At 41.1% G+C, this 14,145-nt stretch overlaps 1 protein-coding gene across 1 annotated transcript in view; it reads right to left on the bottom strand.

The window, feature by feature from the left end:
• Positions 1 to 7,957, bottom strand: part of slc22a23 (solute carrier family 22 member 23) — a 40,261-nt gene extending 32,304 nt beyond the window's left edge. Inside the window, exon 1 of the mRNA XM_043258723.1 lies at positions 6,816 to 7,957. Coding sequence (XP_043114658.1) covers positions 6,816 to 7,229 — 414 coding nt within the window. The 5' untranslated portion in view covers positions 7,230 to 7,957. The remainder of the gene's footprint in view (positions 1 to 6,815) is intronic.
• Positions 7,958 to 14,145: the final 6,188 nt, after the last annotated feature.

Below are 14,145 nucleotides of genomic sequence, written 5' to 3'. Positions count from 1 at the left end.
AAAGCAATGGGATACACAGAGAGAGAGAGAGAGAGAGAGAGAGAGACTGTGCTGAAGAGTTGAAAGGTGAATTGTATTTTCTGGTGAAACAAGAATGAAGGCAATAAGGGCCCATTGTCTTTTGACTGTAGCAATGCGTTACTACGCCACAGTACAAATCTTATAGTACAATAGTGCAATGAGAAGCCATACATTGCATTTAGTGAGACGAATTACTGAATGCATGTGTTGAATCTGTTTATTGAGCTGTATAAATTCGTTTTTTTTATAAAAATGAACTTTATAAGCAAATAAATCATTAAATCAAGCAATTTTTTAAAGGAAGGAATGATCACAAAGGAAGAAAATACTGCTCTCTGACCGTTCACGACTAAATAAAGCAGTACTTGTGTAAGGTCAGTTGAGTCCAGCTCATAAATCTGTAAATAAAGGCCTCTAGTTCACGCAGATAGTCACGCCAGCTGATACAGAAACAGTGAGTTGACCTGAACGACTTCGGGCCGGACAGCTGGGTAAATATACAGCGCGTGTGGGCGGACGCATGCACTGCATGTGTGCAAACGTGTCTGCAGAACAGCCTAGCTCACATTTCCATGTGCATCACCAGCTCAAACAAACAAAAAACCCGCTCGGTCCGTGTCACGTTACAGCGGCCGTCTCGCGTAGACAGCTGCTCAACTAAATGCTCGCTCTGCAATTAATGTGTCTTTTGAAAATCATCACAAATCTATGATAACAAACAAAACGCAAAGAAAGGTTACAGGCTGTGGAGGACGCAGGAAGTTCAGCATTCTCAAAGTTTCTGGCGTCTTTTATCTTTGCTGCCATCTGGGAAATGCCACAGGGCCTAAAAAGCTTGTAAAACTTGTAAACGTTATAAACACCGACCCATATCAAGATTACCCTCGTTACGAGTATAATCTTCATACAATATGAGATTAAAAAGGAAACGCTTAAAATTGTGCATGACATAATTGAATAAGTTAAATAATTTAATGCTTTTTTTAGTAGCTCTACAACGAATTTCATTGAACATGTGCATAAACGCTCTTCAGAAATGAGTGTTTATCAGTTCAGCAAGCAAATTAGAAAAAAATCCCACTGCTCCATTGAATACTGTAAATACTTTCAAAATACTTAAAAAAAATTTTTTTTTGAGTACCAAATCAGTATATTATAATGACACTAAAGACTGGAGTAATGATAATAATATATATATATATATATATATATATATATATATATATATATATATAGACATAGACAACACACTTAAATTAAATCTTAAATTGTAATCATACATTTTAATATTGCATGACAATATTACTTATTTTAATCTAATCGTGGTGAATGATCTTTAACAAACATTGGATTTTGTTAAACAGACTGTAGTTTAAACACTGACTGAACTAAACTCCACACTTGCTTTGGTGTTGCTTTGGGAGCATTTCCATACAAAGTTTTCAGTTTCTGGCATAGAAGGTCTAAACATCTAATCATTTCATGAAAACACAACATTTTGTTCATAAGATCATTTCAAACAAATCCTAAAGCTGGTCGCCGATGTCACATTATTATTTTTTTTTTTTACAATATTTACACACAAACTTAAGTCAAGATGCAGAACAATATGTTCACACTCAGCCCTTGCTGGCACATAATTAAAATCATACTTTTTATGCCTCAAGTTTCATTGCTGACTGAAGTTGAAAATCTGTTAAGCTCTAGGAGTGATTCAAGCAAAAACACGCTGCTTTGCTCCTATAATCCAAACAACTTCTTTAATTCCACATAATATACTTGATTACCCAATCATTCACGGGCCTGAGTGAGTTACGGATGGCTTGAATGATACACTCAGTAAAAGGGAGAGGAAAAGCATGTGTTTATCCTACAAGGACAGTGAAAATGGCTCATAAGATGAATCAGCTCCATCAAAAATCCCTCGCAGTGACATTCATCAAGATGATTAGTTCACGAGACCTATTTGCTCTCTTGCTTCAGAATCGAAACCCTTCAGGCCTGACCTTGTCATCAGAATGCAACTCAAGAGCGACTCTCCAGCTCTGTGTCTCCCAGTGATGCTATTCTCCTATTCATTTTACCTCATCTTATTAAAATAAAAGCCTGTGGGGCCTCCAATGCAATTAGAATAGTCCTCAAAATCCGAAAGGGCTCTCCCGATGGAAAATGACTTTCTGAGGCTGTCTGAGGAGATCAGAGAAGAAGAACAAAGATTATTTTTCAGGGACTTTTCCAACTCCCTTAACTCGATCGGAGAGACTCGGCAGAAGACTACAGTCATGCGTTCAAATCAATGATTTCCTTATCTATTCCTTTGCAGATTTGCTTGCTTGTTTTGGGTAATTAGCAACAGTTGTCATTAGCTTCTTAGCAGACAAGTCAAAACCGGTCTCGTCTGCATGGTGCAAATCGTCCCAGAAGTCCTGCGTCTCTTCAGGGACGTGCCAGGATCGACGGAGAGGTCGACGGAGAGTTTAATGTTGTGCATTTAATTACGGTGCAAATGCAAAGCGATTTGCTGAGTTTGCTGATAGCTTGCTGCATTAACAGTCAGCGTGCTAATACCTTTCTGGACTTATTTTATTATTGATCTATCTCATTGGATTAACGAGACTTTGCGAGGCATCATGATCTTTGCATGATTGTATTATCAGTGTTGTAGTCGGCTAGCGTTGCCAAATTAAATGACAAAAATTGCAGTCAGCAAACACGTTTCCAGTCTTATAATTAGGCTGCTTTGTGATTATGGAATACAGTCTACATTTAATTGGTTACTTTTCAGCGCTGGACTTTGGCTGGACTAAACCGAACCAGATAAACGAGGTCAATTTTCTACCAATTTATAACTAATGTTGAGTACTTGTAGGGATGTACTGATCCTTACCAAATGAATGCAGGTCACGATTGTGAATAGTTGCCAAAAGCAATTGTACATCAGCGGTTAGAGGATACAGCCACCATAAAAACCTATACGACAACAAACTATGTCAAAAAACAAACAAAAGCACACCTCAGCTATACAAATATTGATCATATTGGGCGTCACGGCTTATGAGAGGAGCTCAAAACTGCACAAGGAAATAACTGAAGCAATCACATGTCATTTATGTAAAAACATGGTGCCAGCAGATACCGTCAAAAAACGGCCTCCTCACGTTCACCTTTCACCATGAAATTCATGAGAAATGAAAAAAATGCGTTGGATTACAGCTAAAGCAAGTCAAATGCTACGAGAAACACATATGAGGTCAGCTCCGCACACCAGCTGAATCTGTGCATGTCTTCACCAGAAACAATGGCTCAAATTCAGTGAAGACTATCGCTTTAAACCTGGGACTAGATATTTCTAAAAGAACGTTTAAATGAGAAACTTCAAAGCGCCTCGTTTAGACACGCCCCCACTTTTCTACATCACAGAGTGTTTATTTTCAAACGCCGCCCACATGTTTGCGCAAAGAAAGAAGGCGGAGCTATTGTTCTCGCTGTGTGTTGCTGAGGGTGCCATGTTCTGGAGGTGCTGTGTTTCGTTGTGAAAGTGAAACTACTTTAAAAAAGTGTGGTTAAGTTGTATTCAAAACACCGTACCAGAACAGTTCAACATTTTACAGAGGACTTGTTCCTGATCCTGTTTCTATAGCGGTTCCATGACGTGATAGAAGTTATAGGCAACTTAAAGGAATCTGTTTGTCCTTCTAGACGCGGTGCTGAATATTTCAGGTGAAAGCATGATTTAAAGAAGTACGACAATGATTCACACGCAATGGCCATCTCCATATCTCAATGCAAATACGTGCTGCTAAATAACCTCGTAAGGGAAAAAAAATCGCTTGCATTGCTTGGAGCATTCAAAATATTATTTCATAGAATAGCGAAACATAATTTATTTCCCTATTCATTTCTTATGTCATAAACATGCTTTTAGTCAAGTCATATTTTGATTTGAAATCCAATAACATTTTCCTGAGATGTTGATTCATAATACGCAATTTATAAAAATTTATTTAAATGGTAATTACAAAATATTATCCATGAGAGAGTGGTCATGATGAAACATCAATAATAAGCAATAATGCTGACGATGTTACAAACGTTAGTGCTCCAATAAGCCACTTTGAAACGCTCAATTTTATTTTATTCTTTTAATATAAGCTACGTTATGAACCAAACTGTGATATAACATACTGAAATAATTGGGTGTTTATGATCAGCCGAAGCGGGAAATGCTGAACCTGGGGCCACATTTCTAAAATGCTGCGCAGAACCCATCCTAAATTTGATCTTACGATCATTTCACGAACATGCGTTCATTTAATTCGTAGAACGAACACACGAACAGAAAACGTCTACAAATACATCTCTTCTTCAGATGTGAAATCTATGAATTGCGCGCAAGAGCTCTCTGCTTGTAAACGACCCCTAATTAATGTCATCAACATAAAATATCCCCAATCATCATCATTTATGAGCAGAGAGCTTCAAGAATAGCTTACATTTTCAGTAACCAGCAATACTGTCTGCTCGGACCCCAAGGAGACACTAAGCTCTTTTCCACGTCAAAGGCGGTTTTAATAAATATGATTTTTAAATGAGTGATTATTAAAGGGAAATTGTTGCACGTACTCTGATGTTGTTTATGAAGCGTGATGCAATGCAATCAGTGATTCTGTCCCCGCTGGATGCAACAAATGCCTTGTTTTTAACCTTAAACCCCATTGCATTACACCAAATACACAAAAACAAGCTTCATGCGACCCCTTTGAATGCTACGAGATTCGTACAAATTTAAATAACAGTCTTAGTCAAATTTTTCAGGTGATTCGGGTTTTTGTTTCAGCTTCTCTTAGTTGACTGTAAAACACGAGACAAGGCTCAACGATGGCATGACACACACGTTCAGGAATCTGTATCGGGTCATTTCGGGACTTCACAGGTTTCCTACCTGAAACTAATTCTTAATCTACCGAACACAAAGAAACTGGCTGTGGAAGACGGGGACGCTCAACTATAAAAATCACTATAAAATCCAAGCAAAAACGTATTCAACATTCAATGCTGTAAAGCCTTAAATTCACCTAAAATGATTGTTTTGTGTTTTACTACTTTTAATAACTTTTTTATGTCCCATAAACAGGCTTATTTTAATTACCCATCAAAAGTTTGAGTTCAATAAGATTTTTTTTATAAATACAATAATTATAATTAAATGATTGCGATAAAAGTTGCATACAAAAGTTACATACATAACGCACTAATGCTGTCAAATGATTAAATCTCATCCAAAATATCTCGCTTACATAATACGAGTTTGTGGTGTATATTTATTACGTACATTTAAATGGATATACATGCATTTGAGAGCTTTTTTTATAATATAAAATGACATGCATGCATGTGTATTTATATATACACGAATGCATACACGTTGCCGCCTTCTGTAGAACATCTCCACAGCTTCCACGGACACATAAAGCGGCAAGAGTTTGAGCAGCAACTTTCTGAAGGATCATGTGACGCTGAAGACTGGAGTGATGATGCAGAAAATTCAGCTTTGGCCACAGGAATAAATCACAGTTTAACATTCCCAATGTAATAATATTTTCCCATATTTTTACTGAAGGCATCACTGGGGAGCGTAAGACATTGAAAAGGCCCCAAACTTGTGGTAGCATTTATCGCTGCGTCCTTACCTATATGACTTTGACTTTAAGGATTAGTTAACTCATTATTTAGACTATTAGACTTGAATGTATCTGCGAAACCTGTACCATCTAGCAAATACAGCGTCCTGGATGAATGCACAGCTCAAACCTGATGAAGAGCGAGGCGAACCCCGATCGCTTAAAAGCACGCTAGACAGTGATTTTAAAATAAACGCAGCACCCATAAACTGAAGATGGACGAAGAAATAAAAACACGCCGGCTGGCTTTTGATTGCAGGAAATGCACGCCGACGCACTTCTAGGATTTCCTTCCAGAGAGAAGGTAAGCGGATGCGTTCGTACAAAGTTTGCTGATTCACTCTCCGCTGCTTAAAGCTTTCTGGGTCTTTCTTCCCAACTGTTTCTACGCAAACCCGTCGCAACATCCAGACGGAGAGAGGATTGGAGCCGGGGCCCGTAACTCTTATTAATAGGGAATCTTTCTCCAGTTACCAGATTAGCAGGGAAGGGACATAATGTGACGCTAATATAATAAACTCAAAAGTGGCTTTCTCTTATCTCCGCAGGCTGCTCAGAATTACTGCGTAATCCTCGGAGTTTGTTGACCCATATCCAGTATTGCACAATGCGCCGACGGGCTAATGGAGGCCGAAGGGCAGGACGCAGATGGTTAAAAGGGCGCTCTTGTTTTTTTTTTTTTGGAATATAAGAGCGGTTATGTCATCCGGTCAGCATGCGGGGAACCCAGCGACATGACACCCCGTGACGGCTGGCACCTTGTCAGCTGTTGATGCAGATGACTCATATTGGTCTCAGTCAGCAATGCCATTCTTTGTACAGAGACTCTGTAACGCAGGCCCCTGGATGCTTTGTAAACAAACTCACCTTTCCGCGAGCGTTCATGTGGGCGCGCTGATGGAAACGGCAAACGTGTGAAATGTAGCCACTGAGAACTTTATTACAGTAAAGGTGTTGCAGCTCGGTTTTTGGTGCATTGATTACCATTACCACCAATGGTTAGCGTGGCAAGGCATTGGTTAAAAGTGTGGCTTAACAGCAAACTGGCTGCAAGTTTGTCACTGAGAACACACACACACACACACACACACACACACACACACACACACCTACCTTGGTGACAACGTTTTGCTCTAGTCCAATTTGGAGTGTGCATCCCGACTCCGTACAGCTGCACGGTGATGACGCATCCGCGGATCCGCTCGCGTTATCGACGCTGACGTTGAACACCGACCGCGTGAGGTTCGGCGCGGGATCGCTGCTGTTCCGCTGCACTTGCGCGCAGGTCGGCTCGGCCAGGAGAAAGCTGTCCGAAAACTGGCTGAAGCCGATGAAAATGGCCGGGATCCACGTTAAAACGATCAGCTGTTTCTGAAACCTCCCGAAGCCGCCCACGCTCGGCAAAACGCCGCCGTCGATGCGCGAGAGCAAATCGGGCGATTTGTTCGTTTCGGGGGTGACGAAGCCGTTCTCCGGTGGATGGGGCTCGATGTCCAGCTGAGACACGGCCATCACCGTCTCGCACATAACCCGCTACCGCAGCCCGGTTCGCTAATGCGTCAGAACCGCGCGCGATCCCCCGTTCACACGCCGCGGACCCGCGATCGAAAAGAGAGCCCGGCGTCCGGTGCTCGGGGAGTGGTTTGCGCGTCTTCGCCCGTTCCCGAGGCGTCACGAAGCGCTCGCGCTCAATCGATGGGCAAAAGTCACCGCTCCTCTATCCCGACGCGCTCCCGCCCGGAAAACGATAACAACGACGGCACGGTTTAAGGAGAGCGACGCGTCTCGTCGATCCGTGCCCATTCCCTCCGCTCGCAGCCACAGGTAACACACCTGTCCCAGCCACGCAGCCGCGACGCGCGTGACATTACACTCAGACGCGCGTCATAATCCACTCTCGAGCTGAGGAATCTCTCCGTCTGAGTCTCTCCGTCTCGTTATTTCGCTCTATACGCGATCATATAGTCCGAATAAACAGGCAACGAGGGCGGAACTTCGCCTGAACGTCACCTCGACGCGGCCATTGGACGGCATTGATTCCAGTCGCGGCGCGCTCGGCTTCTCTTCACGAGTATTAAAGCTACATCGCGTTTTGGAGATTTAAGCAGCGCTGCTCCTTAATAAGCGTTTAATCAAATGGTAATAGCGCGGGGACGATGGAGCAATGGTTTCGCACGAACTGCTGCCATCTATCGCCCCGAGCTGGCAGAAACACAATTTGAATGACAATACCTGAACTCGCTGATCTCCAGCTCGGTTCCTGGAGGGTTGGAAGTTTCTAGTGATCTCGGAGAGCTTGATCAGCTGGATCGGGGTTGGAGCTCGACCGTGCAGAGCTGTGGCCCTCCAAGATTTGAGGGCGACAAGCTTAGCAAGTCTAGTGCGAAAAGCGACCAAACGATCGACTTCTGATCTTAGTAAGAGAAGTCCTCCGATGCAAAGGCCGCCAAAAGCCGTCTTGGTCAAACGTGAGATGGCGGTGAACGCTCTCCAAACGTAGGCCAGAGTTCGGCTCGACGCTTATCTAGCGTCTAGCTTTCTAGTAAGCCTTCAGACCTCGATTAACTTGTTTATTCGCGGCTCTCCAGGATCAGCTTTCCTGTAGGAGGGTATACGTTCAACAAGCACTTTCACTTCAGGTGTGCTTCGGCCTCAACCCATTCAGAAGCACCCGTGCTGACTCAGAAGTATCCAGAAAGAGATGCTAATTGTAGATGTAAATCTTCACGTATACTCAAAAGTCATAACCTTTTTAAAAGGAATACAATGTGGGTACTACCTTTAGGCAATAGTAAGGGGTGAATAAGGTAGAAAATTGCGCATTTTGTTTCAATGCACTGCTGGTTGTGTTTTAGGATGTGGTATGCAATGGTTTTATATGTACGTGATATGTCTCTGACTCTAATTACAAAATAAAAGTTCTGAAAAGTCTGATTTTGTGGGCTTTACAATTAAATTATAATAATCTTGACGCACGTATCGAAGGCCTTTAAATCGGTGTTGAACGTTAAGGTGACCTCGCGTTTAAAAAAACAACTGTATATTAGAAATCTTGAAAAGTAATAAACACATACATGCAAATACATCACATCACATTGGAAATGAGGTAACTGGGAATCTGTAACCTATGACATTTCCAAAGTATAACCCTCCCAACACTGTAGAAGCAGACTTTTCAGCATTATTTGAGTAAGTCTGTCATCTAGTGGTGACCAATAGTGTTACAGATACTGTCTTCATTGTGATCATGTTTCCGGAAGAGATAGAACTTCCGAAGATTGGGAGGCAGAGGTTGGTCTCCATTTATCCATTAAAGCGTTGCTCGGAGAACAAGTTTTTACTTGTATTCACGTTCAGTTTTCTCAGTTCACGGTTGGACTGCTCCTTTATTCGTCGATCGAAAGACGCCCCACATGAAAAAAGAGCATAGGCCTACTCTCTTAAGTCCTTAGCCAAGAATTCTTTAGATGAAGAATATCCTTTTAGACTCAAGTAGGAGGGAGAGAGAAAAACAGCATACATGTACTCATTTGCATTTGCATAATAGTTGTGTAATAGCTGGTTTCTTATTCATGTAATGGACGATGCTTTGGAAATCACGCCTATGAAGCACTTCTGTGTTTGAGAGAGACTCCAGTAGGATGTCTAATCAGGAAGAGTGGATATTTCTTCATTTTACTCAGTCCTGAGTTTACTATGTTTTACCATTGGTCAGTCAGTTATGTTACTTTATTACTGTAACCTTTACATCCCCCTGGGCTTTTATTATGTTTAGACTGAATGTGTGAACAGAAAAAGAGATGCGGGTCACACCCTTTTATCAAAGTCTTCAACCTCTGAACCCAGCCGTGGGTCATAAACTCAGTCATGTGATAGGAGACGCTGTTTTACTGACTCCTTTTTACAGTTTTAGTCCTAAATGATCTCATTGGAAAAAACAATACTGTACAGAGAAAGCCGCTTTCAAAAATACAACACTAATAAATAAAATAAAAATAAAAAAATAAGATTTTATTTTAAACGAATTAAACTTGTTTTATGCTGCTGTTTTGTCACATTTGTCACATGCAGAACTTTTTAAAATGATAATAATTCAGAGCTTATTAATCATTTTTGTTTTGACTTTCAATGAAATTTCAATATTCTCTCTTTTTCTCTCTGCCTCTCTCTCTCTCTCTCTAGTAACTGTTGGGTAAAACAGTGAACACAGCAAAGCCAACTTGTCCTTAAGACAATCTTTGTTCTCAAGTTAGGTGTTAAATGCAGTTGCTTAATTACAATATCTGTTGATCCTTATGCTGTTTCACATCATTTTGTACATTATAACTGTTTGTTATCTGCTGATAACTGTTTACGTTTTTGCTGAAAACAGCAATTCATTATACTATTTAAAGAGAGCTTCCCATTGCGATTACTCACCCCAAAGGTCAACTATTCAATGTTGAAAAGTAGAAAAAGTGATCATACGTATTTTATTTGATCCTCTCCAGAGGAATCTTTCTAGACAGTGGTAAAAAAATGAATAACGTGATATAAAGCTGATAAAACCTATTTACAGTCTAGTCTTTGATGTTTATCTGTACTGACAGTATATCAGCGTTCGCTGGAAGAGGATTGCGTAAGAGTGAAAATGGGTTAGTCTTTGGTTGATGAAATCATTAGGTGCGCGTCATCTGTTGTAGCATCTGATGAGTTAGCATCTGGTGTGTGAAAGTGTGAGGTTTTGATGACTAAGTGACAGGCCGAATCGCTGAGCGCTATACGTGAAAGCAGACTGATGTTTCAAGTCACTCTCGCCTTCGCGGAAAGCGCAAGCGTGCTTCTCTCGGATGCGCTTCTAACCAAGTAAATGATTAAACCGAACCAAAATGCACGGCAAAAATGCCTATGTTCTCTTGCCAGGCGATACAGACGAGCTGGGGAATTAGCTGCTAAGGGTGTGTCGGAATAAAGTGTGAGTAATGTGTTGTCACGGAAAAGGCTTACGTATAGACAGAAAACACAACAAGTGGTAACAGAGCAGGTGTAGACATGGGGGTATTTGAGCAGCCACGCCTGAACCGTAGAGAAGCTCTGGGAAAGAAAGAGAGAGGCGTTGGCTTACCTCTGTGACCCATCCCTGGCAATGCCTGGAAGTTATGCTGTGTGGAGCGCTTACTGTATAAACACATGTCTGGATAACGCAGAGCTATCCGGGCATGAAAGCTTGATTCAGGCCCAGAGTTGTAATGAATCAATTTACGGGTGGTCTAAGCAATATTCTTAACCACGGCGTGTATAAACGTCGCTTATTATATAACAAATATTAGTGAAACGTGTGGTTGAAGTTAGCGAAATGACTGAAATCATGTTAATCCTTGCGTTTTAGAGGAACAGTTCACCCAAAAATGCTCCAAACTCGTATGAGATTCGTTCTTTCTCCCGCTGAGCACAACATAAGATATTGTGATAAATTTTAGTAGCTAAAGAGTGCATGGTACTGCATGATACGGCCAACTGTTTGGTTGCCAGATATCTTCGTTTGTGCAGAATAGGAACAAGTGGTGGGTGAGTAAATGATGACAGAGTATTCACGGTGAGCTATCTCTTAAAGAGGCGGTTGCACTACTCTTCGTTCCCTTAGGCTCATCTGATGTGTCAAAATGCCTCGCCTTGACGGTAGACAGGAGTAGGCGGCTACAGTAAGGGAGGAGTGAAATAAGTGTCAAGATGAAGCGCTCTTGCTTCTCATAGTGGGACAGATATTGTGTGATTCACACCCGCATGCTTTCTTACTAATACACTGGATATTATTTCAATTCTGCTGCTGTTATATGTGACCCTGGACCACAAAAGCAGTCATTAGTATCACAATTATATTTGTAGCAGCAGCCATATGGGTTTTTTAAAGGTTATGTTCATTTTCCCACGTTAATTTGTCTAAATGTAATTACTGATTAGAAATATGCATTGCTGAGAACTTCATTTGGACAACTTCAAAGGCGGCTTTCTCAATATTTGGATTTTTTTGCACCATCAGATTCTAGATTTTCAAACAGTTGTATCTCAGCCAAATATTGTTCTATACTTACAAACCGTACATCAATGGAAACGTATTCATTCAGCTTCAAATTCAAATTATGTTTAAATCTTAATTGGAAACAAAGACCCTTGTGACTGGTTCAGAATCACAAATTAAAATAAATGTTTAATTGGTTATTTTCCCCCCAAAGATGTGTTTTCCATTCATATTGATTTTGAAACACACATTTAATATATATGAACAGGTGCTTATTTCATACGGAGGTCACATTTTGTATATTCAGGAATTTTTATAAACGTACAAAATTAACATGTACTGTAGAATTGTTTTAAACCTATGAGCATTACGCCGTGTCCCCAGCATATAATTGTAATGCTCACGTCAGCATGACATCAGAGCATGATGAGCATGATTTCTAACTGTTGTGCATCTCATGGTGATCATTGGTTTAGTGCACCTTTAGCTCATCTCAAACAAGCCTACTGACTTCCATTTTTATGCACATGGACACATAAGACAGAAAGCGCAAGCTTGTGTGAAATTCACTGCGTTACAAAGTTCAAGTTTGATAAACCCTGCCCCCTAAACCCTATGAATACTTATCACTTCAGGACAAGACATATGGCCAGGAGAAAGTAAATGTCACTTCATGACACTTTCCTGAATTAAAAAGCCCCAAGTGGCACATCTAGGATCAGGATCTGGATGAGCAGAGAATATTGGGCGAATGGCTTTGTGCGCCTTTGCTTGGTGATCTCTTTGCTAGGTTTGTAGATTTATTGTTTTATTGTGCTGTTTATTGTTTCTGTGAAAGCTCCGGGAGTGAAAGTTCCTGACAAGACAGAGTCCAGTCTTGTCAGAAGATCAAGCCAGCCGTACAATAGCGGTTTTGTTAATACCAAAGTTGAACTATAAATCACCCGCCAAGTTTGGGGTCACACAGCAAGTGGGGGATGCTGATTATGAGGTGGCTCGACTGGAAAATTTACCATTTTAACTTCCTGAAAACATGGAAGGGAGGAAGAGGAGTTGGCGGCGACAATCAAACGTAGCTCAGACCAGAAGTAAACCTAAAATTGCAATTCATTGATTACACAAAGGCTAGCTTTGACAAATTTCTGTAGCAGTTGAATACAGTTAATTTGGCTCTGGAAAAATTCCTCTTAACGCCAGTATACCATGAAATGATGGCCACTACCACTTGCTACAACTGCTACATCGAACAGGACTCACAGCAGGCTCTAAGATATATCCTGCTGGACGAGTGTGAGTAAAGTCTTGGGTCATTGGTAAGTGGTCCTCAACTATCTCTTGGGACAATCCTTTATGTTTTATTCAGCTCCACCGCATACAGGATTGCATTGTGCAGATCACCCATTGGTATCTGGTTTCACAGCCCTTTATTTTGAGATTGTGCAAAGGCTGTAAGGGGGTATGTAGCAGGGATAGTGGGGTCTTGAGAGGTTTGCAGGAATAAGTAGGAGTTGGGAGACATAATCTCAGCCCCTGCTTGCCTTTTCCCACACCTTTGTTTGTGTTACCATTTGGTTAAGTGATGATTATGTTCTGACTGGTCAAGAGGTGAGTCCAATGGCAGTCATATGTTTCAGGGACTGCTTGGCCGTTTTCAGTGAAATAAAGGAGTTGGATTCGCTACAAATGATCCTCGAACCTGAAGTGTCAAGGAGTGTTGGACTGGAACCAAAAAGATCCTTGCAGTCTAGAGCACACAGATGCTTTTGTTAGTGAAGTTTCTGAAATCCGTGCACTGTGTTGTTTTACCTGAAGACAAATGTCCTGCGTTTATGTCGTCCGGAAACTTCCTGAAGTAAAATGTTTAGTGTTGTTCGGAAAAAGGGATTCTCAAAGCTTCCCAGCATGCTCTTTCAGGTACTCGAAAAATGAACTGCTGAGAGACAGTATGAACTAGTCTGCCTTATACAACATTTTGAATCTCTCTAGTTACACATTCAGCAAATCTAATGCCATTTCTTTGATGGCCTTGACCTCCGCAAAGACCATGCCTTTCAGTTCATCCTGAGTGTTAGGATTTGGGTTGTTCTTTCCCAAAGTCTGTGCTCCACACAGTCTTACAAGCCAGCTCTAAGAATTGTAAAGTAAAGGCAGTTCAGTCTGAATGGTGAGGGCCATTGCCCGGGGGATCTTGGTTTGAGCTGATAAGCCCTTACTTGGGTCGAAGCACCTGAGGGATGTCTGGCAGGCCTGCTGTTTGTTTCTAAATGGGCCGAGACCCATTGCTACAGGGGAAGCAATATGAAGGAATAACAAATAAGAAACCAAAAAAGAAGACCAAATAATTTAACTAGGCTATCAATAAAAATACTAAACGAAAATTCAGGGTGAATCGAACTGTCTTGACAATGCAAATATTATTTAAACTAGTAATACTTATAAATATTA

The sequence above is a fragment of the Puntigrus tetrazona genome, chromosome 2 (genome assembly GCF_018831695.1).
Source record: "Puntigrus tetrazona isolate hp1 chromosome 2, ASM1883169v1, whole genome shotgun sequence".
NCBI classification, from domain to species: domain Eukaryota; kingdom Metazoa; phylum Chordata; class Actinopteri; order Cypriniformes; family Cyprinidae; genus Puntigrus; species Puntigrus tetrazona.
This window is presented reverse-complemented; position numbering and strand designations above follow the sequence as displayed.